General features: G+C 55.9%; 1 protein-coding gene across 1 annotated transcript; it reads right to left on the reverse strand.

The window, feature by feature from the left end:
* Window positions 1-1451: 1451 nt before the first annotated feature.
* On the reverse strand, window positions 1452-24724 carry LMNA (lamin A/C). Its single transcript, XM_063420374.1, has 12 exons — window positions 24066-24724; window positions 8192-8348; window positions 7884-8009; window positions 7605-7775; window positions 7379-7504; window positions 7055-7275; window positions 6759-6963; window positions 6518-6625; window positions 6233-6352; window positions 5593-5688; window positions 3608-3859; window positions 1452-2823 (listed from the first exon to the last, which is right to left on the reverse strand). The coding sequence occupies exons 1-12, from the start codon at window positions 24413-24415 to the stop codon at window positions 2791-2793; spliced, it is 1965 nt and encodes a 654-aa protein (XP_063276444.1). The 5' UTR covers window positions 24416-24724; the 3' UTR covers window positions 1452-2790.
* Window positions 24725-25770: the final 1046 nt, after the last annotated feature.

The raw sequence follows: 25770 nt of genomic DNA on the forward strand, positions 1-25770 counted from the left end.
AGAGCTTGGGCTTGAGTGGGGGCTGGAGCTCTTTCAGGCTCTTTTGCAAAGTCCCAGCAGGGGTGTGTGAGGTGCCTGTGGGCTGTGCAAGGTTCCCATGGGCTGCACATGGCTCCACAGGGATGTGAAAAGTCCCCAAGGCATTAAACAAGGTCCACATTGGGGTGTGCAGAGTCCCTCTGGGGGAGTGTGTCGGCCCCATGTGGCTCTGTAAGGAACCCACAATATCTGTATTGTCCTTACAGGGCTCTGCAATGTTCCTGGGGGCTGTGCAGAGACCCCAGGTGTCTCCAGCTCAACCTTTCCCCAGCATGACCCAGCCCAGGAGTGCCAGGACACTGGGGCCCTGTGGGGAGGATCCAGGGCATTATTTCTCTGTTGCATTTCCCCATGGCAGTTCCTGTGTCTCCTGACCTCCAACAACACATCCAGGCAGCAGCACGAGATGCCAGCAGCATGGTTGGTTCCCCCCCATCGCTCCAGAATCTGCTATTTCGGGCAGAATCTCATGACTTTTGGGGGTTGGCAGTGCCAGGCCTGGAGTAGGGTTGAATCCCCATGAAAGGGCTGCAGCACTGCAGGGGCAGCTGCCCCAGCGCTGTGCCATGGGACCCCTGAGCTGGCAGAAATGGGAGGCAAACAGGGCACAGAGAGGGGGCCAGTGTGTCCCCTCTCATACTGTAAGCACCTGTCTCTGACACCTCCCTGTCCCCCTCTCCTGGGAGGGGAGATGGCACCTTGCTGGGTCTCCACAGGCTCACTTGACGCTGGAATGGGGTAGCAATGCCCTAGACCCCCTGGCACCCCTTGCCCTCCTGAACCTCAGCCCAGCTGCACCCAAACCTGGGGCGATGTGGCATGGGGGGAACCCAGACATCCAAGCACTGGGGCAGGTGGTACCCCCAGATGGGCATCCCGAGAACCTACCTGGCTGTGCCTGCGCCCCGGGCGCCTGCCTGCGTCCCCTCACATCGTGGCTCCGCAGCGCTGTGCCTGGTAAAGCCGATTATGCTCCGGCTTTACAGCTCTCCCTCTCCCCAGCATCCCCTCCTGCCTCGCTCCAGTGCCTGGCACAGCCCAGGGGCACAGGGGGTCTGCTTGGCAGAGTGTGGGGGTCATTCCTATGGTAGGAGCAAACCTTCACTCAGGGGCTCACTGGGGTTCTGCACCCCCCCCAGTCCATCCCTCCCAGGGAATGTCTGGTCCCCAAAACCCCAAGAGGAACCTCTGAGTCTCTTTTACTTCAAATTCCATCCCCTGTCCAGTCCCTCTCTGGGGGCTCCTTGCCCAGCTGGCCCAGCTCTTAGCAACCCACCCTCGGATGAGCCAGGGTGTAAGGGGCCACCCTCCTTCCCCCCACCCATGGTGGGTGCTGGGTCCCAGCCCCTTTGCTGCTGGGGTGCAGCACAGCACCCCCAAATCCCCCTGGACAGCAATGATGACAGCACACAGCATGGGAAGTGTTCAGCTGTATTTTGACTCTGGAAGAAAATATAGGCAGTAATACAGAAGCTTTGCAAGCATGGATACATACACAACCTCCCCAAAACCTACTGTCCTGGCACCTCCTCCAGCCCCATCCCTCTGCTGCACTTGAGGTGGGGGGTCCTGTGGGCATTTCCCAATCAAGGCAAAAAGCCAAGACATCTGTCAGTGGCTGGATGGACTCCTGCCAAGGGGGAAACTGCACCCACCAGATCCCAAAATCCATCTCACTAGAACAAAAAGCCTTCCTAGGTGCTTTCCTGGAAAACCAGCTCTGACCTGGACTGAGCATCTCTCACTTAATCCCTGAAACAGCTCCTGAGCTCCGACCACCAGAGACGAGCCTGAGTAACCACAGCTGAGAAAAGCTGGGGTGAAGCCTGCTGGATGCAGTGGCTCCCGAAGAGGGGGCCTGAGGGCCCCCACTGGGGCTGAGCTTTGGGGACCGAGGTCCATCACCCCGGCTGTCAAATCCATCTGGTCCCAGAACGCGGCTCCGGCGTGTTTTCACTTCTCCTACTCCATCTCCACTCGATGCCAGGCGGGGTCCGATGGGGTTCCCAGCCTGGCCCCCACCTCAGCTAAGGCACAACTCGGCTGATAAAGAAAAAGGGAACCCAAAGGGCAAGAGGTGCCTGGGATGGGGAATATGGGAAATACAGTACATAGAGCGCCGGGAGTGCAGGCAGGCAGGGGGCTGGGGAGGGGGCAATGGCCACAGAGAGACGTGGGCATCGCCCCCGAGCTGCCAGGAGCCCCCGCGCCAGCACCGCCAGGAATCACAACTCAAAAAAAGAGAGGAAAAAAAAGGGAATTTTGGCTTCAGATCCCATGAAAAAAGGGTTGTAAAGGCACTGTGCTCCACTTGACACAGGACAGCAGCCCCTGTGGCATGCAGCTCCAGTGGGTACGGCTGCGCTTCTCCCTGTCCTATGTAAAAAGCTTTGGCAAAAAAGGTACAATTTAAGGAGCATTTCAGCTACAAACTCCTCCTGCATGGCTGCTCTGTAAACACAGTTCTTTGCTGTCTTTGGCTGAAGTTCTAAAAAATATTTGAAGCTGAAAAGCTATTTTTTGGTTGGTTTTTTATATAGAAATAGATTTTTTCTTTACAAAAAAAATCAAAGCATCTTTTAGCACTTTTAATATATATATATAAAATTCCTGCTATAGAAAACAAACAAACAAAAAACCCCTTGTTTTTTGATATCTTGTTTTTTTAAGGGAAAAAAATTCTGTTGCTTTGGGAAAAAAAAAAAAACCCTAGCTGGAGACAGGCAGGAACAACAAGAATCTGCCATGGAATTACATGATGCTGCAGCTCTGCACAGCCTGCGCCTGGGAGGGAGAAAGAAAGAAGAGAGTTAAGAAGACCTCAGTGTTGCCATCCATTTGCTCTGACTGCAAAGTGTCCAGTGGGATCCTTTGGATACCCACAGTGTCCCCAGTCTCCCCTCCACCCTGGCCCTTGTGTTGTGATAAATGAATTGTCCCAAGCTGGGATGTTCATAGCTCAAAAATTTGAGATTTAGTGGTAGGTAATACGTGAGGACTATAATATTGACTGAGAGTATCAATATAGAATTTATCATACCTCAATCTAATATATATTATATATTAATATATATATATATAATATTATAATATATATTATTGTAGTATATGATTGTATATCATTATAATAATATTATATTGTATAATATATATTAATATAATATATATTAATATTTTTTTTATATATATTAATATATCTTAAAGTGCTGAAATATTCACAATTACCAGCCTGAACACTTAGCAGCAGTGAAATGAGTGATGTGGAGGATGGGGAATGCTCTGGGGTGCCAAGGGGGCCGAGCGTAAGATGGAATGTGGTGGGAAGCTGCTACGGCCACATCCCTTTCCAATCCCTCTCAGAATCTCCCATCCCTTATAAAGAGGCTTGTGCAAGCCCAAGGAGGAGGAGAAAGAGCAGGGAGGAGGAGAGGTGGGAGGGGATAGGACCCCTGCAGCACTGCCCCGTTGGGAAAGGACAATGCCAGGGCAGGGTGGAAACCCAGCAGCACCAGGACAGGCGGTGCTCCAGCGCCAGGGGCTCGACGCGGGCTCTGGGAAGGGCACTGACCTGCCTGCGGGGACTGGAGCTCCCCAGGAGGTAGTTCCTGGACACCAGGCTGTCCCCGAGGCCGATGCCGGAGTCGCCCATGCTGCGGTAGCTGCGGGTGACGGTCACGCTGGAGGTGGACGAGCCCGAGGACATGGTGTTGATGCCGGCGTTCTGCGTGCCCGACTTGTCGGCCGGCTGGCCGCACGTGCCGCAGACCACGGTGCGGGAGCGCAGGTTGTATTCACCGGGGTCCCCAGAGCTGCTGCAGCCCTACGCATTGGAGGGGACAGACAAAGTGACCTCGAGCCCCTGCCACAGCATCCTCTGCCCTGAGGGTGGTGGCAGCACCGGTGTGACCCAGGAGAGTTCTTCACATCAGGCCTTGGAGAGAGCCTGGCTCACCTGTCCTCTCCGTCAAGTGGTTTAAAAATAATAAAATAGAATCCTTCTTATTGTGTTTCTAATCCCAAGTGACTGGGGCCAGCACACTGCCAGTGGGTGACCTGCCCTGCTGCCCTGACATTGCACCCGAGCTCTTGGCACATGGGAGACACCTGAACAGTGCTCCTGAAAACATCCTCCTCCTCACCACTTCATGAGCTGGCAGCTTTCCGATGGGAAATTTGCTCTTGGAAAGGATTCAGCCTCCAGATGACTGGGCAGCACTGGCTGCAGGAGCTTGGCTCCTCTGTCCAGGGATAGTCAATACAGAAAAGAATCACAGAATCATGAAGTGGTTTGGGTTGGAATGGACTTGAAAGCTCATCTCATTCCAGCTTCCTGCCATGGGCAGGGTATCTTCCACTACATCAGGTTGCTCTAAGCCCCGTCCAACCTGGCCTTGAACACTTCCAGGGATCCAGGGGCAACCTGTGCCAGTGACTCGCCTCCCTCACAGGGAACGATTTCCTTTCAGTTTCCCATCTAACTCTGCTCTCTAACTGTCAATGGGAAGCCATTCTCCCTTGTCCTATCACTCCAGACCCTTGTCCAAAGTCCTTCTCCAGCTGTCTTGGAGGCCCCTTAGACCCTGGAAGAAGTTCTAAGGTCTCTCTGAACTTCTTTTCTCCAGGCTGCCCCAAACTCATCCAGCCTGCCTCCAAAGCAGGGACTCCAGCCCTCAGAGCATCTTCACGGCTATTTCTGGACTTGCTCCAGCAATTCTGTGTCCTTCTTGTGTTGGGGGCCCGAGAACTGGACCCTGCACTGCAGGTGGGTCTCACAAGGACAGGGTAGAGGACAATCCACTAGCTCAACCTGCTGACATCAGTCGTGGCACAGCTCCTCAGATCCAGAGAACTCAAAGGGAGGTGGGTGATGGATGCCCCATGTTGCTTCTGCAGAGCTCTGGAAATGGCATCCAGAAGATCTTTCACCATCATTGAGGCACGGCTTGGCCACGATGGCACCTCTCTGCATGTGATTCCTGAGGGCCTCTCGTGTGCAGGACACACACACCCTGCAGGATGGGCTGCAGCCAGGGGTGCTTCTTTGGGAGAAGTGGCTGCAGCTCTGCTCCTGGCATGCTGCCTGCTCTCTGCCCACTGCCTGCTCCTCTTCCTGGTGCATATTTCAGCTCCATATGGGGAAAGAGGGGCTGAGAGGAAGGACAAAGCCACCTCTGGATTTGTTCCAGCACCCTCATCAAGCAGAGAGGACAGAGCAGCTGCTGACAAGAAGTGTCATCCATCAGCTTCCCACCATCCTATCCTCCAAGCCATGCTGGGTACCGGCTCAGCCTCCCTCTGATTCTTCTGGCCCTTTTCATCACATGTCCAGGTACCTTAGGGTTGGAGACAACTACCAGCAAGGTCTTCAGAGTTTTTATAGTGAGCAGCAATCTCCTCCAGGTGCCAGATGTCTCTTGGCTTCTCTCATGCAGTTGTTTCCACAGCAGCTTCCCCACTGTCTTCTCCTATACCCCTGATCCTGTGTGACGCTGAGCTCCCTCCCTGACTGAAGCTGCACCCCCTCAGACCCTGGGTACCCTTGCCCTTACTCACATGGTGATGGCGGTGGTGGATGCTCATCTCATCATCGTCCTCATCCTCATCGTCATTGATGATCACAGTGCGGACCAGTTTCCGCATGGCCACCTCCTGCAGGGGACAGGAGGTGAGATGGGGGAGTCAGTGCCTGCCATCCCCTGTGCCCAATGCTGGGAATGCCATCGGGGGATTCAGTGCCTGCCACCCCCTGTGCCCAATGCTGGCGATGCCATCAGGGGGGGTTCAGTGCCTGCCACCCCCTGTGCCCAATGCTGGGAATGCCATCGGGGGGGTTCAGTGCCTGCCACCCCCCATGCCCAATGCTGGCGATGCCATCGGGGGGGTTCAGTGCCTGCCACCCCCCATGCCCAATGCTGGCGATGCCATCAGGGGGGGTTCAGTGCCTGCCACCCCCTGTGCCCAATGCTGGGAATGCCATCGGGGGGGTTCAGTGCCTGCCACCCCCCGTGCCCAATGCTGGTGATGCCATCAGGGGGGGTTCAGTGCCTGCCACCCCCCGTGCCCAATGCTGGGAATGCCATCGGGGGGGTTCAGTGCCTGCCACCCCCCGTGCCCAATGCTGGTGATGCCATCAGGGGGGGTTCAGTGCCGGCCACCCTCCATGCCCAATGCTGGTGATGCCATCAGCTCTCACCTCCCCGTTGGAATTGATGAGAGCAGTGCGCAGGCTGTCCCCAGAACCCCAGCTGCTCTGGGTTTTCCACACCAGATTACTGGGGGGGCTGTGGGTTGCTCCAGCTCCTGAGGCCCAGATCTAGGGAGAAAAGCAGAAGAAAAGTGACTTCTCAGGTCTGTAAACTCCACAGCCTGGGGAGGGGGGTCTATCACCACACAAAGCCACACACCAACCACTCCACATAACCAGTGGTCTGGCAGGGTTGGGGGTCTTGCTTGGATCCTCCAGCAGGCAGTGACTCACCGTGACCACCTGGCCAGCCTTCAGGGTGAACTTTGGGGGAAAGCGGTAGGTGATGGGGGGATCGTCTCCATTTTGCCGCTTGATCTGCCAGTTCCCCATGGCCTGGTCCTGTGAGAGAGAGCAGCGACCCTCAGAACCCCGGTTCCTCTCCAACTTGTCCCATTCACGTCCTGCCCGTAGGCTGAAGCAAGGCTGAACCTCACCCCAGGGACCCTACGGATCTTCCCGAAGGCAAACTCACCTCGTTGGACTTGTTCCTGAGACGGACGAACTTGCCCTCCAAGTCCACCTCCTCCACGCCAACACGGCCGCTGGTCCGGGCGTGGTGGGAGAAGCTGGTCCGGCTCTCTGTGTCCTCCAGCTTCCTCTTCTTGGAGGAGCCTGGGGTGGACAGGTGGCTTCGGGATGCACCTTTGTGGGATGAAGGGCTGGGGGACAGCCTCAGCCTGGCAGTGGAAGAAGAGAAGATGAAGCCAGTGAGGACACAAGGGCTGGGACCCGTGTAGCCCAGAGCTGGGCACAGCATCCCGTGCTCACCGTTCCTCCTCGCCCTCCAGCAGCTTGCGGTAGGCGTTGATCTCCATATCCAGAGCCAGCTTGATGTCCAGCAGCTCCTGGTACTCATCCAGCTGCTGCTGCATGCGTGCCCGCATCTCGGCCATCTCCCGCTCCTTGTCGGAGAGCAGGCGCCGGTTGGTCTCGCGTTCCCTGGCCAGAATATCCTCCAGATCGTGCAGCTTCGCCTCCTTGGCAGCCAGCTGTGGGGAGGGAAGGTGAGGGTGGGCCACTCCACCCAGGACCTCGTCCAGAAGGGGCCACCCCGGGGCAGACATCCCAAGGAACCCTTTGGTTTCAGCTCACCTGCTTCTGCAGCTGGCTGACCTCTGAGGAGAGGTTGTCAATGCGGATACGGGTCTGCTGCAGCTCCTCATGGGCAGCACCCACCATGTTGCTGTTCCTCTCCGCTGACTGCTTGGCATTCTCCAGCTGGGGAACACGACAGGGGCATCAGCACCTCAGCACCCACCGCCCACTTGTGCTCAGTGGGGCTGGAGGGAGAGCAGAGTGCTGTGGGGAGGCTGCTCACCTTCGCCCCGTAGGTTTTCTCCAGTTCCTCCTTGTAAAGCCTGATCTGGGCCTCGTGCTGGCTGCGCAGCTCCTGCAGGGCCTCGGAGAGTTTGCTTTCAAACTCCCGCTGCCGCCCGTTGTCGATCTCCACCAGCCGCGTTTCGTGGCGCCGCTTGGTCTCCCGCAGCTCCTGGGGACAGGTCAGGGGACACTGTGTCACCTCAGGGTGGGGACACAACACACACAGTGGGGGTTATCACGAGTGATGCCAGCCTCATTGCAGGGCATCACAGCTCACCTCGCTGTAAATGTTCTTCTGGAATTCCAGCTCCTCCTTCAGGGTTTGCAGCCGGTTCTCAGCATCCACGCGGCGCAGCATCTCGTCCTGCAGCTGCTTCTTGGCTTCGTTCAAGGCACTTTCCAGCTGGCAGGGAATTGAGAAGGAGCATCACAGCGGCTCTGGGCACTGTACCCAGCATGGCTGCGGACCCACAACCCAACTGCATCTGTCCCACAGCCTCTGGCACAGCAGGGACCTGGCAGCCCCCAGGTAGGGGGGAAAAAGGGATCTCTGGGTCAGCTGGAGACAGAGCTGCCGCTGCTCACCTTGGCCACCTGTCCCCTCAGGTCCCGCACTTCAGTTTCCAGATTCCTCTTCTCACCCAGGGCTGTGGAGAGCGCAGCCTCCTTAGAATTAAGCAAAGCTTCCACATCCTTAAGGCGTGCCTGGGCAGTCAGCAGGTCCCCTTCCTTCTTGGCATTCCTGCAGGGCAAAGGGTGGCATAGTGAGTGGCACGGCAAAAGTAATTGCAGTCATAAGGAAATGATGGAGTTGTTTGGTTCAAAGGGACCTTAAATCACATCTAGTTCCCTGCCATGGGCAGGGACATCTTCCACTAGACCAGGTTGCTCCAAGCCCTGTCCAGTCTGGCCTTGAACGCTTCCAGGGATCCAGGGGCAGCCACAGCTTCTCTGGGCACCCTGTGCCAAGGCCTCACCACCCTCAAAGAGAAGATTTTTTTTCCCAGTATCACATCTAACCCTGCCCTCTGGCAGGGGGAAGACATTTCCTCTTGTTCTGTCACTCCAGACCCTTGTCCAAAGTCCCTCTCAAAATTTTGGAGTCCCTCTAAGTACTGCAAAGGACTCTAAGGTCTTTTCAAACTTCTCATTCACCAAAACTTCCGAGTTCTTCTCCCCAGGGCAGTTCTCAGAAAAGCCTGTGCACTGTACCCCAAGCACAAAGAGTGTCCCACCTGCCCCGCTCTGATCACTCCCAGAAGGGCTGCACCACTGGCAATTGGGGAATCCAGGAGCAGCTTGCAGACTTTTTCTTGGAAGTGAGTGAAGATCTGTCTTCTGCCTTCCTTTCAATTTCTGAAAGCTCCTTTCCCAGCCCAGAACACTCTTTATTGTGGTGTAAAGGGCTCAGTACAACATGGTGGGTCTGTAATGAATTCTATAAAGTTTCCGTGGTTGTATTTTCATAATTTAATGTTTCGGACTCTCAGGTAAGAGGGTCTCAATGGTACGCACAGAGTGTGATTTCACAGTCCATAAATTCCATAAAATAGCCTAACAACCACCCACCACGGGGACCAGCACGTGCCAGCCACCCGACACACCCAGGCCTAGTCTGGATACTGGGAAGCAGGAAGGGCTGGGAACAACTGGGAGAGTGGGAGGAGTCTCAGGGTGCAGTGTGCAATATCCGTGCAATATCCATGCAATATCCATATCTTGCACGGCAAGAGACCAGTGCTGATGAGCCTGGGGCCGGAGTGGCACCGTGTGGCACGGTGGCATGCAGGGCAATGTGGTGGGACACCTGGAGCACGCTGTGGTCTGGCACCCTGTGGTGCCCCATGACATGGAGCTGCAGTATGAGGTGCCGCAGAGCCCACCATGGCCTGGCACTGCCAGATGTGCAGCAGCGTGGCTCAGCACGGCGTGGCACAGCGTGACATGGGGCTGGATGGTGGAGCAGCAGCTGGAGGAGGAGCTGAAACTGCCCCAGGGCCAGTGCTGCCCACCTGAGGTGGCCAGGCAGGGGAGCTTGTGGCATCCTGCCAGTGCCAAGCGTTCGATGCCTCTCCAGGCGATGAGTGGGGGCTCGGGGCTGCCTGTGGCTGTGCCTTGCCATGAGCTCAGCTGTTTCCCAGTGGAGGCAGAGCTGTGGTTTCCTCAGCCCCTCAGTCTGAGCTCTGGCATCACCATCCACACCCCTGCACCATCCCGGCCCCTACTGCCCCCTTCTCTTTTCCAGCCAGCAGGTCAAAGCCACTCCTTACAGACCCAGCGTGTGACCAGGGAATCCGATCTGACTGCACCACCAAAACACAGCCTGGAGCTATTTTGGTAAGTCCTATAAAAAGAAAAGGCCCAACGGGCCCCCAGCAGCCGCCAAACCCAGGGTGGGATTGTCACCCCCAAAACGGGGTGTGGGACTGGCAGGGGTGGAACGCGCCCGAGGAGCGGTGGCCGAGCAGGGATGGGCTGAGTGACTTCCCAGCCCTGCCGATGTCGGAAGCTCCCGGACTGGCCAGCAGCAGATTTTCCTGCGTTTCTTTCTGTTTCCTGACCCTAGCCAGCGTGGAGAAGTTATTCCGTTATTTTGCAGACTAAAGCAAACATTTCAAAATCCCAGGCTGCTGTTTTTAAGTGCAAACCTCACTTCAAATCCCGGGATATTCCATGTTAAAAGACCAGGAATTTCACGTAAATACAGTTTAAAAAAATAACAATTCCTATATGTACAGTAACACAATTCAGAATCACCTAAAATGCTGCTGTCGGGAAAAGCAGGGCCCAAGAGCCTCTGGGAATCCAGGAGCAGCTTGCAGACTTTTTCTTGGAAGTGAGTGAAGATCTGTCTTCTGCCTTCCTTTCAATTTCTGAAAGCTCCTTTCCCAGCCCAGAACACTCTTTATTGTGGTGTAAAGGGCTCAGTATAACATGGTGGGTCTGTAATGAATTCTATAAAGTTTCCGTGGTTGTATTTTCATAATTTAATGTTTCGGGTTCTCAGGTAAGAGGGTCTCAATGATATGCATAGAGTATGATTTCATAGTTCATAAATTCCACTAAATAGCCTCTTTTATGTCTAAATAGCATTTAAGCAGTCTAGAGAATCTGGAATTTAGCCCACAGTGGAATAACTGATCAAGAAATGCTGCTGGCCTTGCTTTTTCAGGGAACCACAGCCTCTCCTGCTGGAGCTGCTGCTGGAGCTCTGCGCCGGGTCCTTCCTGTTCAACCCACTCCTTTTGTGCCAGTGACTCATAGGACAAGAATGCCAACTGGGAGTGGATCCCAGGCCCCAAGGCTCACTGCAACCAGCGTCTGAGGCTGAGTTTTCCCATCTGGCCCTGGCTCATCCCTGCAGCCAGCGTGGCCACCCCAGCACTGCCGGGGGTCCTGTCTTGTTCCTGATGGACTGAACTGCCATGTGGCTCCAGGAACAGCTCCTCCCTGGTGTTTTGCTGCTGCTCTCTGCTTGCCCTGTTGGCTGTGGAGGTTTGGGTACAGCTGGAGGACACTGGCTCTTTGGGATGGGGCTCCAGCACAACCTGGATCCTACGGCTCTTTCAAGGGACAGCAGTTCCATTGATAAGTGACAAACCAGGGAAAGCTTCTCGTGGTTACACTTGTGTCTGCAGCAGATTCGCCCTCTCCAGGGACCAGAAGTATCCAGGGTTCTGGGCATCAATGCCTGGAAAACCCCAGATGACTGAAAAACAAATCCTTTTTCCTTAGAAGCCTCCTGTGCTCAACTCTGGATTCCACTGTGAGGAGCAGAGCCAGAAGCTTGGAGCTCACCAGCCACAGGGTAGTTCTGCCAGTGGGATAGGGGTGAGACAAATCCTCTCCTGTCCTCTCCTGTCCTCTGCTCTGGGGGGTCAGTGGTCAGCAGAATTCGGTTCCCTGGGACCTCAGCATCTCCCCCATATTCCTTCCAAACACACCCTGCCCCTGAACGTGGCAGCAGCCTCTGGATAAGGTGTCAGCACACAGGAGAGTCCTCTCTGGCCTTGGGGACCCCCAGCCCACTGCTTCACACCAGCCCTGTTGATCCCCACTCCAGCTCAGCCGAGGTTTGAGTTTTCCCTGCTCCTGCCCTCAGGTCCTGCTTTTATTCCCAGGAAGCCTCACAGGCTCCAGCTGGTGCTCGGCTAAAAATAAAACTTCCATGGCAGCTGTGTCACTCCCACTTCCCTGGAGAGGAGGAGGGAGACAGACCTTCCTCCTCCTCCCCAGAGGGTTTCACTGGCCTCTCCATCCTGCCTGCTAGAGCCTCCAAGATCCCAAATTCCCCCGTGAAAAGGGAAGCAGAGAGTCATTCTGGAGGGCTGGGTGCCTCCAAATCCCACAGGATTTGATCCCCTGTGCTGTGAGAGCCATGGGTAAATACAATCCAAGAGGCGAAAAAACAACAGAGGCATCAAATCCTCAAGAAACAAATGTCTCAGGAGAAAAGATGGAGGGAAAAGGGGCCTCAAGACATTTTATTTTTAGCTTTTAAAAGCAGGAAGAAGGAAAAAAAAAGATTGAATATTGCAGCTGAGCTGCCAGAAAATCCGAATGTTAATGGAAAGTTGGATCTGCTCTGGCTGTGCTCTGCACACACAGACACAAGGCTGCAAAGTTGACATGATGGATTCAGAGAGGGCTCAGGGACAGCCGCACAGAGCAGCATCTGCTACTGCTCCCTCCATTCAGCCCCAAAATCCCAGCCAGGAAACCTGGCAGGTCTGGACTCTCCCTCTGGAAAAGTCAAGACAGGACAAAGTCATCACAGCTTATTGGAACAGCTCCAGGCATGAGCCCACCAGGCTGCTGGAAAGATGCCAACCCTCTCTGAGATGTCAGAGCCCACTCAATGCATTTTTAGGAAACACTCTTTGGTTTCCCTCTCCACTATTAATCCCCACAAGTGTTCCTGAAGCTTGGGCAGCTCTGGGCTTCATACACTGGAAGAAGACCAATGAGTGGGATGGAACTCATTGAGGCGCAGGCGTTCCCCTCCTTCCCTGCCTCCAAATTGCAGCTGCCCCACCCTGGAAAAGGCGCCAGCTCAGGGAACTTCCAGCTCCTGCCCCATCCATAAATGTTTATGGACATCTGCAAATCCCCCAAGGCTGCAGGTCTCACTCCCACCTGGCTGCCAGGGGCCACAGCTGCCTGCTCCTGGCCACGCAGGCTGAGAACACCATCCCAGAAAGGCTTTGAGATGTTTACAGCTTGGGAACCCAAGGCAGGAGTGTTAGTGTGTGCCCGTGGAAGTCTCTGATTGCTGGGAGGACCCAGGAAATCTGCTTTGCCCCACCTTGGGCAGGCTGCTCCCCATGGCGCTGCCTCTATTGCCGGGAATCTGCCCCAAGGTCACCACACAAACCCCAGGGATCCCTCCCCTATCCCAGGGATCATCACCCCATTGCAGGGATCGTTCCCCAGTCCCAGGGATTGTTTCTCCATCGAGGATTGTCCCCCCATCCCAGGGACCAGGGCCCCACAGCACAAGCAGCAAGGACAGCATGAGGAGAGGCAGACCGGGAAAACTTCTGCAGTGGAGCAATGGGAATGTGGCAAAGCAGCTTCTCCCAGCTTCTGACTCATCTGTGCCACAGCGCCTCTGCCAAATCACCAGGATAAACACGGGCTGGTCTCCTAGCAGGGGAGCTGGAAATAGCCAGCGTGATGTATAGCAAGGACAACGTCTGCACGGAGCCGGCATCCTGTGGGGCACCAGACCCGTGCCAGAGGCAGCTGGGGGGGTGCCAGCACCAGCTGCATTTACAGATGCACAGAAACAGCTCCCACCTTTGGCATCAGTAGTGCCAAAGACCCTCCCTGGTGCCAGGGTCAGTGCTGGCCCTGCCACATGCTCCTGATACACTCAGGACATGCTCATCCGTGGGGCTGAGGGGCTCGTCCAGCTCCACGTGGCCTCAGTGGAGCAAAACCAGCTCACTGGCATCTCCCAAGAGCTGGGCTCCCCCTCCTGGAATTCGAATCTGGCCTTTTCTTGCATCCTTAAAATTAACCAAAACTGCTGCTTTGCTGGGAACCAGGTAAAAGCCTTTCATGGGGAGGCAAACAGACCCCACTGTCTAGGATTCCCCAAATCCAAGATGTTCCTATCCTTCCACAGCTCCCATCAGCAGGAACAGTGCTGGGAGCTGTGGGTGCACACACACTCGAGTGTGATGGAGCCTGACCAGGTTTTGATACAGGCACCAGCAGGAATCAGCCACACACATCCCCTCTGAAGGTCTGAGGGAGCTTTTCTCCTGGATGCTCCAGAGCCAAGACCTGTCACCATTCACCTCTCCCATGGGAGAAGCCCTTCAGCTTCAGCAGCACCACAACCAACAGCCACGCACTGCTTAAGAGCTCATTTTAAACAGCACATTTCTTAGAATAGACAGTGTATTAATTGTTTAGGATTAACAATGTTGCCGCTTAGGGCTTGCTGGGGAGCCCCAGCGTTGCTCACTCCCTGTCCGGGCTGTCACGCCAGCTGGTGACTCATCCCAGCCTCCCCCAGCAGCTTGGAATGGAAATCCCAAATCACCAGCTGACGCTGCTGTTTGGGCTGAGTCCCCCATAGTAACAGGATAGTCTGTGGTTTTGGAGGGTGGATGGCATTACCAGAGGAGTTTCAGAGCTGGAAAAGGGGGTTTTGCCCTTTTGCCATGTGGGAATCATCAGGGGAATGGGAAGGACTTGGTTTTTCACAGCCCACGTGGTGTTTTTGGGGGAGGTTTTTATCAGGCATAAATCTGTGTGTCTGCACAGACAAAGGGCAGGACTTATCCTCCATGGACAAGTGTCCCAGCTTGGAGTATGCATCACAACACTCCAGCAGCTCTGCCAGTGCCTGGCTGCCTGGGAGACCCCCTGCCACCTGTGGGACCCCGTTTGCTGCCTGTGGGACCCCCTGTTACCCATGGAATTCCTTTTCCCAGCTGCCTGGGAAAAGCTTTTCCAGAGTGCAGCAAGCCCCAGGAGACAGATGCAAAGAGGATGCAAAGTGCAAGGAAGATCAGCCACTGGAGTCCCCAGTGCTGGGAGCACTGGGAGGCCCAGCAAAACAAGGGCAGGATTTCCCTATGGGAATGTTAAACCCTGGGTTACCTGGAACAAGCCTCCAGGCTGGGGGGACATGCAAAGTGCTACCAGTTGAAACTGGATTTAGCAAACCTGGCCCAGTCCCAGCTCTGTTACCAGAGCTGGTCCTGAAGAGTTTGGGAATTGTCTGAGTGGCACTGGGACGACCTGGTCAGGGTCTGTGCAGGTCCTGAGGGGATGGGCTGAGCCCGGTGCTACCAGAGTGAGGCCAGTTCCTTGCTTGCAAAAACTGCATTTTCCATTAAAAAAAGTCACCAAACACCTGAACAGGCTGCCCAGGGCAATGGTGGAGTTGCCTGCTTCCTGGAGAGATTTGAGAGACATGTAGATGTGGCATCTGGGGACATGGTTTAGTGGTGGCCTTGGCAGGGCTGGGGGAACTCGATGATCTTGGAGGGCTTTTCCAACCTAAACTTTTATGTGATTCTACCTCTTTATAAACCTGAACATCTCAACTGCTCAGAACACCACGATCAAACATTGGTCAACCCCACCTGGAGCCCAGGCTCAGCACAATCCAAACCCATCCACTCTGAACACACTAGCCTGCCTTTTCCTGGCCTCCCATGAAATCCTGAATTATCTAGAAGGCAATTGATAGCCTGGAATTGAACTATCCTAAATATAGATTAAAGCAGTAATACCTTTATCAAGAAAAAGAAACTTGCCAAAAAAAGCTTGGAATTGAGCTGGAAAGACAATTTTTTTAGACACAACTCAAATATGTCAATACACCACCTTCCACTCCGCTCAATTCCATCTTCTGAGGGCAAGATTTCAGTAAGAGAGACACGAGAAAAAAAACTTTGAGATCATGGAATATCCTGAGTTGGAAGGGACAGACAAGGATATTGATTTCAACTCCTGCACAGGACAGCCCCAAAAATCCCACCATGTGCTTGAGGGCATAGTCAGCTTGTTTTCCCAATCCAGAATTTGCTAACAGTTTGCAGTGTTGTCTATCGCTGACTAAAACCAAAGCCTTTGGGAAGAGGAGAGAAGAAGGAAATTCAAGTCTTCATAACACTACTCTGAACACTCACCATTTTAACAAGTCCATTTTGTATCATTAATATAGTTAAATTATATGTAAAGTAATGATGAACTAAAAATTAAGCTTTGGACTGGATGAAATTTAAGGAGTTTTGCCCAGTCTTGACTATCTTACTCCAACACAGCAAAAGCCAGTAATTGAATAATTGGGCAAAAACTTAATGGGAAAATTGTGGGTTTGTTTGTTTTTGCTTTTTTTTTTTCCACCTAGAACAGCTCTGAGTGTTGCCCCTCCATGGAAATCCCAAGATATTCCACTTCAAAACATCCTCCTCCGGATGAACGAGAAATGCCCATATACCACCATCTCAAAGGATGAAGACAGAGCAGAGATTCCCGGTGTTTCCCTGGGAGATTGGGCATGGCAGGAGCTTTACAAAGGGAGTTAAAAACAGGGAGCTGAGTCACAGGTATTAGTCATGTCTTCAGGAGCAGGAGCACTGAGGGAAAAGGCTGTAAGCTCATGTTTTGCTAGGAACTGGCGACACAGCCAGGATGTGGAGCAGGGATGCAATCCCAGCCCTAGGAGCAAGGAAACGTGCTGCCACTGTGCAGATGTGGCTGCAACTGTCCCCTCCTCTGCTCACACATGCACTGCTGCCACTGTGCAGATGTGGCTGCAACTGTCCCCTCCTCTGCTCACACATGCAGTGCTGCCACTGTGCAGATGTGGCTGCAACTGTCCCCTCCTCTGCTCACACATGCAGTGCTGCCACTGTGCAGATGTGGCTGCAACTCCCCATTCCTCTGCTCACACATGCAGTGCTGCCACTGTGCAGATGTGGCTGCAACTGCCCCCTCCTCTGCTCACACGTGCAGTTCCTGAGCCCAAAGGAGGGGTGGGAAGGGATGAAGAGGTTGCCCTGTACCTGCTGCATCCTGATCCACAATGGAAACCAAGTCCCTGTGCAAGGTGGGATAAGGCAGAAAGGAGCCAAAGGAGGCAAAACAGGGGACAAGTTCGAGGCCTCCTTCTTCTTTTCAGATGCAGCAGTGGCTCACCCCGTTTTTCATAAATTGAGTACGCAAAGCTTCCGGCCAGCAACATTTGCTTAAGAAACAAAGCAGGGGATTGTTGGATCCAGATCACACACACATATTCCTGGAAACAAAAGGGGCTGCTATCCCGGCTCCAGCAGCGCAGATAAAGGCAGACAAGGTGTTTACACTGCCACAAGGTCTGTTTGCGTGTGGTGGTGGCGGCGAGGCTGGCACGGGCTGCGCCGGGGCCGCCGGTGTTGAGTCACTGCCGGCACCAGGAGCTGCAGCTGCTGTTGGGGTGGCTGTGGGAATGGGTATGGATAAAATGCCATTGGGAAAACGCAGCTCAGCACAGGGATGAGCAGCAAACAAAGTGAATGCCTGTGTTTGCTGCACTGTGCCATTGCAGAGCTGCCAGCACACCTCTGGCCACTTTCCCTGCCAGCCTGCACCGTGCCGGGATGGAGCTCAAAATCCCGAGCACGTGAGCAAGAAATAAGCACTTCCCCTTAAGAGCGAAGACTGCAGATGCGGCATCCCTAGAAAACACGATTTGCTTTCCCAATTTTTTGAATCCCCAACTGCTGCTTGCACAGAACTGACTGTGAACAGGACCACCATGAGACGCTCCAGCCTCTCCTCCACCTCCTTCCTGCTCAGCCTCACAAGCCCACAACACTCTCACCACCAGGCAAACCCCAGTCCCGTGGCTTTCTGCACTGGGACTGCAGAGCTGAGACTGGGATGTACAAAGCAGCATCTCTGCCCTCAAGGGGGGCCTGGCAGCCACCCAAGCAGCAAAGCGTGATGGCCAGGGGTGAGGCTGCTCTCCTCAGTGCTCCCCTTCCCCGCTAAAGCCCACGGCATGGAGGATCAACTTAGAAAACTCCCCCATTTCTCCCAGTGTAGCCTGGTGCCCTGCGAGGGAGCATCCTCACACCCCACGGATGCTGCCAGGCCATCTGCCAATCGTGCCAGGAAGGAAGGGGCAGAGCATGGCTGCCAGGCTGGTGGAGGCCCCCAGAAGCACGGCCCCGCGGTGCCGCGCCCTGCTCCAGCCCAGAGCCACATGGCTGAGCGTGACTCATCTCCCTGCTGTGCCAGGGCTGATCCAGAGCCCTTCCACTGCGAGCACACCGCACCGTGGAGGGAGGCACAGCTCTTCACAGTGGGGCCTGGGAGCTGCAGTGGGGCAGCTGGCCACCCCTCAGTGCCAATGGACACTGGGGCCAAGTTTCCTTTGGGCTACCGCCCCTTTTAAAGACCACATTACACATCCACAGCAAGAGCTTGGATGGTTTTTTTTGGGCTCATGTGACTCAAGATGGGGTTTTAAGGAGAAACTGTTGTCCTTAAGCTGTTAATAAATAAAAATCCCAACAAACTGAAAGTTCTGAGCTCCAGTTGACCACTGCAGCGTGGAGATGCCAAGCTCTGCCCAACCAGGATGGTGGCACTGGACTGGATGGCAAGAGGACGTGTATGTGGAAAGCAGCAGCCAGAGCAAGTGGCTGGAGAGGGCTTTTGTGCAAGACGGATAGAGAGACCTCTGCTATCAGAACCTTGGTCTTACAGAGGTGCTTCTGAGCCACTCACAGTCCCGACACAAAAATTCAACAGCTTCAGGAGAGCCCATGTTTGTTCCTACCCTGGCTCCGCCACCTCTCTGCAGGGACACGGCGCCAACGCCTGCAAGGGTGCAACCCCGTAATTAAGGAAGGTACAATACAGGCAGGGCAGCACCTACCCTGCACCCTGTGTGCTGGTGAACTTTGTCCCTGCTGCTCTTAGTCCCTGCAGTTCCTAGCCCTACTAACCGTGGAAGGCAGAAATACAGCACTGGCTGCAGCTTGGAGGATACCCCAAGCCAAGGGCACCTTCACCTTCCTTGGAAAAAGGTAATTGGTTTATGAGAGAGAGTGTGAAATGTTGACTCAGCCTCGCGAGGAACGGAGGTGTCCCAACCCCAGATGGGTTTTGTGGTATTTCTGTGGGCTGAGTTCAATGCACTTCATTAACCACCTTCCACACCCTTTGGCTTTCCCCAACACCCACAGCCCTGGATCACACCATGGTTCATGGACATCCTTCATATACAGGAACAAGGAAAAAATGTGTATATTTTATTATACTCTTATCAAAGACATGGAGTGACTGGGCAAAGTAGAATAGCTTTGAAGTGAGAAGGCAGATTTAGACGAGGTATTAGCAGGAAACTCTTCCCTGCGAGAGTGGCAAGGCCCTGGCACAGCTTGCTCAGAGAAGCTGTGGCTGCCCTATCCCTGGAGGGACAGGGCTTGTCCTGGGTGGCCAAGAACCTGGCTGTCACACAGATGTCTCTGCAGACAGGGCTGCAGCTGCCACTGCACCAGGTGGGGCTGGGGGCTATGCCAGCCCCACAGCTGTTCAGCTTCATACTGGGGATATTCAGCCCTGGGCAGGGAGGGGAGGGGAGGCAGGTGGGCACCCAGCCCTGACACCACGCTGTCTGATGGCAGCTGTCGACAGAGAAAGGTTTTACATGGCACTGGCCTCAGCTGTTTGGGAACATGTTGAGCTAGTCACAAAGGAACAGGCTCAGCAAACAACCTCACGAAGAGCAGGACAGCGAAACAGGTAATGCAGCCAGTGGAGGGACAGTGGAAGGTGATTCCCAGCTCATCCTGAACCTACTGGGCTGACACTTCGTGGGGAATCCTCCATGACAGCCCTAATTTTGGCCAGGACCAGAGAGAGAACTCTGGTGACTCCCCCCTTTCCTGGTTGCCAGCAGCACAAAAGGAAACTACACCTCCCAAAGGGCATGAATTGAGCAGAATAGGGAGCTGGTAGCCCACATGTCCTACCCTGGCTGTGTCACCCTCTCTGTCTGTATCCCTGAGCACCACACTGGGAACAACCCCCTGTCCTCTGGGCTCCAGAGTTTGAGTGTTTATGGGATTCAGACAAGTGAAGTGACACGTGCAGGGCTGAGAAACACTTGTGGCAGCATGTGGGATCAGGGCAGGCTGGGACAGGCTGCCAGGGATGGATCCCTTTCCACACCAAATGCAGCCCTGATGCTCTTTGCAATTGCTTGTCTTTAATCCCCAGCTCCAAGGATAAAGTCCTTAATTTACCAGAGTGGATCCTATCATCCTAAATAAATATAAGGCAACAGGATTTCTTCTCACTCCCCTCATCCCTGGGAAAAGTGAGGGGATGAGCTGTGGCTGGAAGACACCGGCAAACACAGCAATGGGAGCGAGGTCACAAACCAAAAGCACTGGAGCATGTTTCTCTGCCACAATTTTTCTTGGAAAAATAGGGACTGGATGTTTGCACAAGCGAGAATTCCTCTCCACTGGGAACAGCTAATCAAAACCTTCGCCTCAAAGAAATGTTTTGCCACGGAGCCCTCCAGGCCTGCAGCGTGCCAGGAGGGCCAGCACACCCAGCCGGCCCGAGCTGCTGTCTACAGATGTGAAGGGACAACTAGTGTCCACAGGGCTGGAGATTCAGGGTGGCATGTGTAAGAGGGTCCCAGAGGGCCATGGAGGTCTGGATCAGCCCAGCTCTGTGTTCAAGACTCCCCCAAAGTATCCCCAGCTGCACAAGCTGCTCTTTGTTTGCTCTGAAAGGGCAAAGTCTCCTCCCAGCCAAAGCATTCCCTCCCTGGCAGGGATTCCATGAGGCAAACGGGGGAGAAACCCAGGAGCCTGAGGTTTCACCCCACGCAAAATGTTCCAGCATAAGGTCATCGCTGCTGAAGGAAGTATGTGCCCCCTGCAGCAGCACTGAGCCCTAATTCTTTTTCCTCCCTTTTTTTTCAGCTAAACAGGTTTCATTTACCTGCTCCTGCCTGGAGGGTCATCACTGAACAAAAGCCCCTTGGGCTGGGGAAGGGTTGTGGAGTTCACCTCCTGGCACCCCACTGCTGCCTCCCTTGCCCTGCCCTTGGATGAGCTTCCTCCCTCCTTAACGACATTTGGGAAATAGAAGATTTGTCCTCATTAGAGCCAGGGATGAGATCTGGGCCCTGGGAGGAAGAGGCGCTGCCAAGGCACTGCCTTAATCAGGTTAGGGGCTGCACTTCAGGAAGGCATCGCTCATCAGCCATGGCACTAACAAGGGCTGGTTCCTGCCTTGGAGAAGGGAGCTGGTCACTGTATGGCCACCACATGGCCACTGCATGGCTACTTCTCGCCCATGGAATGGGCACTGAATTCCTCAGGGGGCCTCTCCTGAGGGGGCTGAAGGTGCTCAAGGGCTGTATTCTACACCCCTGCGTCCCCAGACTGGGGCTTGCACTGACAAATGTCTCCCACTCGTGGGATGGGATGAACTGTCATGGAGCAAGGCAAGGGCTGTGGCTCTGTTCACCCTGCAAGTCAGAAGCCAGCTGAAGGAGAGGGGACAATGGGCAGGACGAAGCACAGAGCATCTCTCCAGCCTCTGGTGCCATGCTGGAATCCAGGTGTTCTCCAAGGAGGGGGACAGAAGCTTGAGGACAGCAGGGACAGGGGCATTTCACACTAGTCCTATCTCATGGCCTGGGAGGGGACGATGCGGGTGTTGCCAGCATCTCTGCGTCACCAGCCACACTCACCGCAACCTCTGCTTTGCCTGAAGTGTGGCTGTGGCATAGCCAGAGGCCATCCAGAGCTGGGGACACCTGTGACACCAGGACAGGCAGGATTGCCCAGAAGGGTCCCTTGTCATGGGGCACAACCAGTATCAGGTTGTGGGTCCCTGTGGGCACTTTGGGAAAGCCCTCCTGGATCACCACTGGAAGCAGCCAAACAGGCAGAGGGAAGATCCCACTGGGAGCCCCAAGAGAAGAGCAGTTGGCCAGGAACAGAGGGGTGGCAGGAGGCAGAGGGCAGGCAGCCCAGCTCTTCTCAGACCCTCCTCCACCCATGCAGCTCTTGCACTCGCGTTGGTACTGGTTAGACTGGTCTGCTGTTTGCACACCTTGTCCCCCTCCAGTCAGCACCTCTTTCCCCACCCAGACAGAGCACCCATCACCTGGGACCATGTCTCATCCAGACACGTCATGCCCTGGCATCCCGGCCCCCCGCCCTCCCTCTGTGCTGCCGAGACAACCCCGGCAGCGGGCAGCGGCGATGCTGCGGGCGCTGATAACGCAGCCCGGGGCGCCTGCCCCGCGGGAGATACCCGGCGCTTCCCTAGGGCTGCCGGGCACAGCGAGGGTGCAGAGGGCTGCCAGTTACTTATTAGCCGAAGTCTCACTGTATCAAGGACAGTGAAGTGGCCCCAGACCAGGCGCTGACCCAAGGGCTCAGGGCGGGCGGAGAGAGGTGGCAGAGCAGGCACATCCCTGCCCGAGTGGATGGTAGGGAGCAGAACAGCCTCTGAACAGGGCCCTCCTAATACCGCCAACAGTCCCGACCCCTCCGCAGGGCAGGACTCGTGGCTGCCCCGTTCCCTCATGCTCCAAGGATCGGGGACACCTCGGTCAAACCGAGCCCAAGGAGCAGAACCGCGCACAGCAGCGATTGCGCTGCTCTCTGAACAGCCCCGCCACACCGAGCAGGTCCGCAGGGACACGAGCGGAGCTGCAGCCTCCTCGAAAGGGTTTTGGGAGTCAGAGAGCAGCCCCCGTGCCACGCCCTAGGAAGAGGGGACAAGCCAGAGGCAGGAATGAACAGCAGCGGCTTCCCCCGCATCTCCGCTCTTCCATCTCACCGCCCGTGACTCAGAGATGACTCAACACAGAAACACCCCTGGCCCCAGAGCCCCGCGCACTGACTGCTCTCCGAAACCCACCGAAACCCATCTCTCCGGCACAAGCCGCTCTTCGGGAACCCCCGCGAGTCACGGCACTTTTTCAGGGGATTTGTTAGTGCCCGGGAACAAGCACAGAAGCTCCCGGAGCGCAGCTCATCGCAGGGAAAAAATTCCACATCCGTTTTCCACACGGCTCCACAGCGCAGCCAGCTCCCCTCCAGCCGCTGCTGCGGGCCGGGCATTTTTTCCAGCCCTCAAAAGATCGCGGCCAAGATAGTTTTGGGTTTGCATAAGGCAGAAAAAGCCTGTAGACAGCTCGGCTCCTCCTCCCACCAGCATCCGGATCCTCGGGATCCGGGAGCAGGGATCTGGCGAGAAGCAAACCCGCCTTATCCGAGGACGGAGCTGCGGCAGCGCACGGGAAATACAAAGCTAAATATAACCCCACATGGCTTTCGGAGAGGGCTGTAACAGGCAGCACAGTCCCTCCCTCCCAGGTAGAATATTTATGGCATCTACTAAGGAAGTTAATTTTAGCCTCATTTGTTACAGGCTCGAAACGAGGCGTCCAGAATAAGAGGCAAAAGATCGAATGGAGTCAGAGGAGGCTGTCCCGCCACTGCCCAGCCCGGATCCGGCTGCGAGCCAAAGCTGATGACGGAAAGGGATCCCGTGGAGCGGGATTCGGGGAACTGAACGCTACAGGGACGTGTCCCGACGCTGCACGGGCTGGCAGAGCCCGGGGGAAGCCCAGTGCCAGCCCCTGCTTGGCCAGCAGTGACACTGGCCAGGGAGCCCCGTGTCCTCAGGGGACCTGTGCTGGTAACCGGTGACAGCCCTGAGGAGGGCAGGGGTACCCAGTGGCAGCAGGGAGGGGTCCACGAGGGGGGCATTTCTGAAAGCAGGGAGAGAAAGAAATGAACCCGGTGGGAAGCAGCCGGAGGAATTCGTGCCTCAGTGAGGACTGGGAGCTCATCACCCAGAGACAGCTGGTGGGAGGGGGACACGAGTGCTGCCCGCACACTGCTGCCTCCAAAGCCGGGGACCTCACAGAGTGCGAGCAGCTTGGCACGGGGAGGGTTAAGGCACACAAAACCTGGAGCAGGTTCTTTAACCGGTGCCAAAGACAGCAAAGGAAAATAGGACGAGCAGGCGAAATCTGTAGGCAGGACAGAGCCAGCTGGCTGGCACTGCTTCCCGGGCTGTGCCAGAGCGTGTTTAGGAATAGCTCCAGCATGACGAAGGCAGAGGGGCCGCCAGCCCGACGCTTGCGGCCCGCATAGCACAGACCCTGCCGGGGCCCAGGGCACGTCTGCTGAGCCCCAGACCCAGGCGTCCCCAGCTCTGCTCCCAAATCCCCGTTCCAAGGGCATCCCGGCCAAAGATGGCGCTTGGAAGGAGAGCAGGAATGACGAGAGAGCTCTCTTCTTTCGGTCCCACCACAGACACTCCAGCCTCGGCCAGGCCACGCATTTTTCCTCCCTCTCCCTGCCTCCTCCAGGTCACTCCTTCCTCCCTCCCGGCTCCCTGCCAAGCATGACGACAGCACCCATCCCGCAGTCCCCCCCATCCCCAGGGCACTCACCGGGCTTTCAGCTCCTTGTGCTCCTCCCGGACTTTACTGAGCTCCAGCTGCAGCCGAGCTCTCTCCTTGGCCACCGAATCCAAGGTCTTGCGGGCATCCGCCAGCTCCGACTCGTAGGCAGCCTTGATGCCCGACACCTCGCGGCTCACCACCTCCTCGGACTCCGTGATGCGGAGCCGCAGGCCGGCGTTCTCCAGCTCCAGCGAGCGCACCTTGTCGATGTAGACGGCCAAGCGGTCATTGAGCTCCTGCAGGTCCTCCTTCTCCTGCAGGCGGGTGATGCGTGTAGGCGACAAGGGGGTCCCCGAAGCCCCGCTGCGGGTGCTCCTCTTCTGCGAAGGCGTCGCCATGGGGTCCGGCGTGGAGGCGAAGGGCACGGCTCAGGTCACGGCGCGATGTCCCACGCCACCAGCCCCAGCTGTCGCAGCAGCTCCTGGCGTCTGAGTGACTTGCTTATATCCCAGCTGGGCTGCTCACTGGGAGGAGGAGCTGCCAGGCGGCGGCGGGTGGAGTTATCCAAAACCTGGGTGGAGACAGCTCGCATCAGTTCCAGCCCTTCCTTAGGAAAGGCTGGGAAAGTATGTCTGGGTGAAGGGGCCTTGGGAGGGCGTCTCTGGGGACACAGTGCGGGGGAACCCCCTCCCACACCCTTTTCTAGGGCGATCCCCCCGACAGAGGCTGGACTGCAGGCTGGGGGACTTGGCCAGGGAAAGGGGCACCCTGAGGGGGGGCTGCAATGAGGAGGTGCAGCAAGGCACCCCCAGGACCCTTGGGCTGAGCACCTCCAGGACATTGCTGTCCCACAGGACAGGGCAGGCAGCATCTCAACAGCTGGCACCCGGGTGTGAGGGGGTCCTGGCACACCCTGACTGCAGGAGCCACAGGGTACCCTGGGGTACCTGAAACTCTGGGGTCCAGGGACCCAAATACAGTCCCAGGTCAACCAAAACACCCTGGTCTGGGTTCCCCTGAATCCTGAGGCATCCCACACAAAGAGCTCTGGGGCACCAAAGAATGCCCCCACCCACCTACCCACTTCCCTGCACTGTTTTTGCTCCGTTCTCTCAGCACTGGTTGTCCCCATTTCCCAGCTCTCCTCGGTGCCAGCTGTGCCAGTTTGCAACTCCCCAAATTCTGTGCACCAGGTGAGCCCCCACCGCAATTCCCTGCACTGTTTCCTGTTCTCCTGCCCCCCAGCCCTCTCCAGTCCCATTCAACCCTTGCAGTACTGCCAGCTCCCAGCGAGGGTGATTCCCAGTCCTCCTAGTGGGTGCAGGGTGCTCTGTCTCCCTCGATGTGCTGCCGAGACTCGGGCAGCTCGTGATTTCCAGATCTGCCAAAAGCTTCCAGGCACTCCCAGGGCTACCACAGACAGGGTGTCCCCTCCTTGGACTTCTTCCCCCTCCCTGCGTTCTGCTGTGGAGCCAAAGCCTCCTGTTCGTGCGAGAAAGGGGAATAAAATGACCACGGGAATGGAAAACCAACCCTTTCACATCCTAGAAATGATGGGGGGGGGGGGGGGGGGGGGGGGGCGGTCCGGCGGGGTCCAGCTTCCTCCTTGTGATCTCCTGATTGGAAAGTTGGCGGCAAGGAAAGCTGAGAGAGCAGCAGCACCTCGCAGCTGGAGACACTGGCAAGAGGCGGAGCACCCCCACGACCTCCCCCAACCATTCCCTGCGAACAGAGGGGTCCAAGGTCAAGGGCA

This window comes from Prinia subflava, chromosome 31 (assembly GCF_021018805.1).
Source record: "Prinia subflava isolate CZ2003 ecotype Zambia chromosome 31, Cam_Psub_1.2, whole genome shotgun sequence".
NCBI classification, from domain to species: Eukaryota; Metazoa; Chordata; class Aves; order Passeriformes; family Cisticolidae; genus Prinia; species Prinia subflava.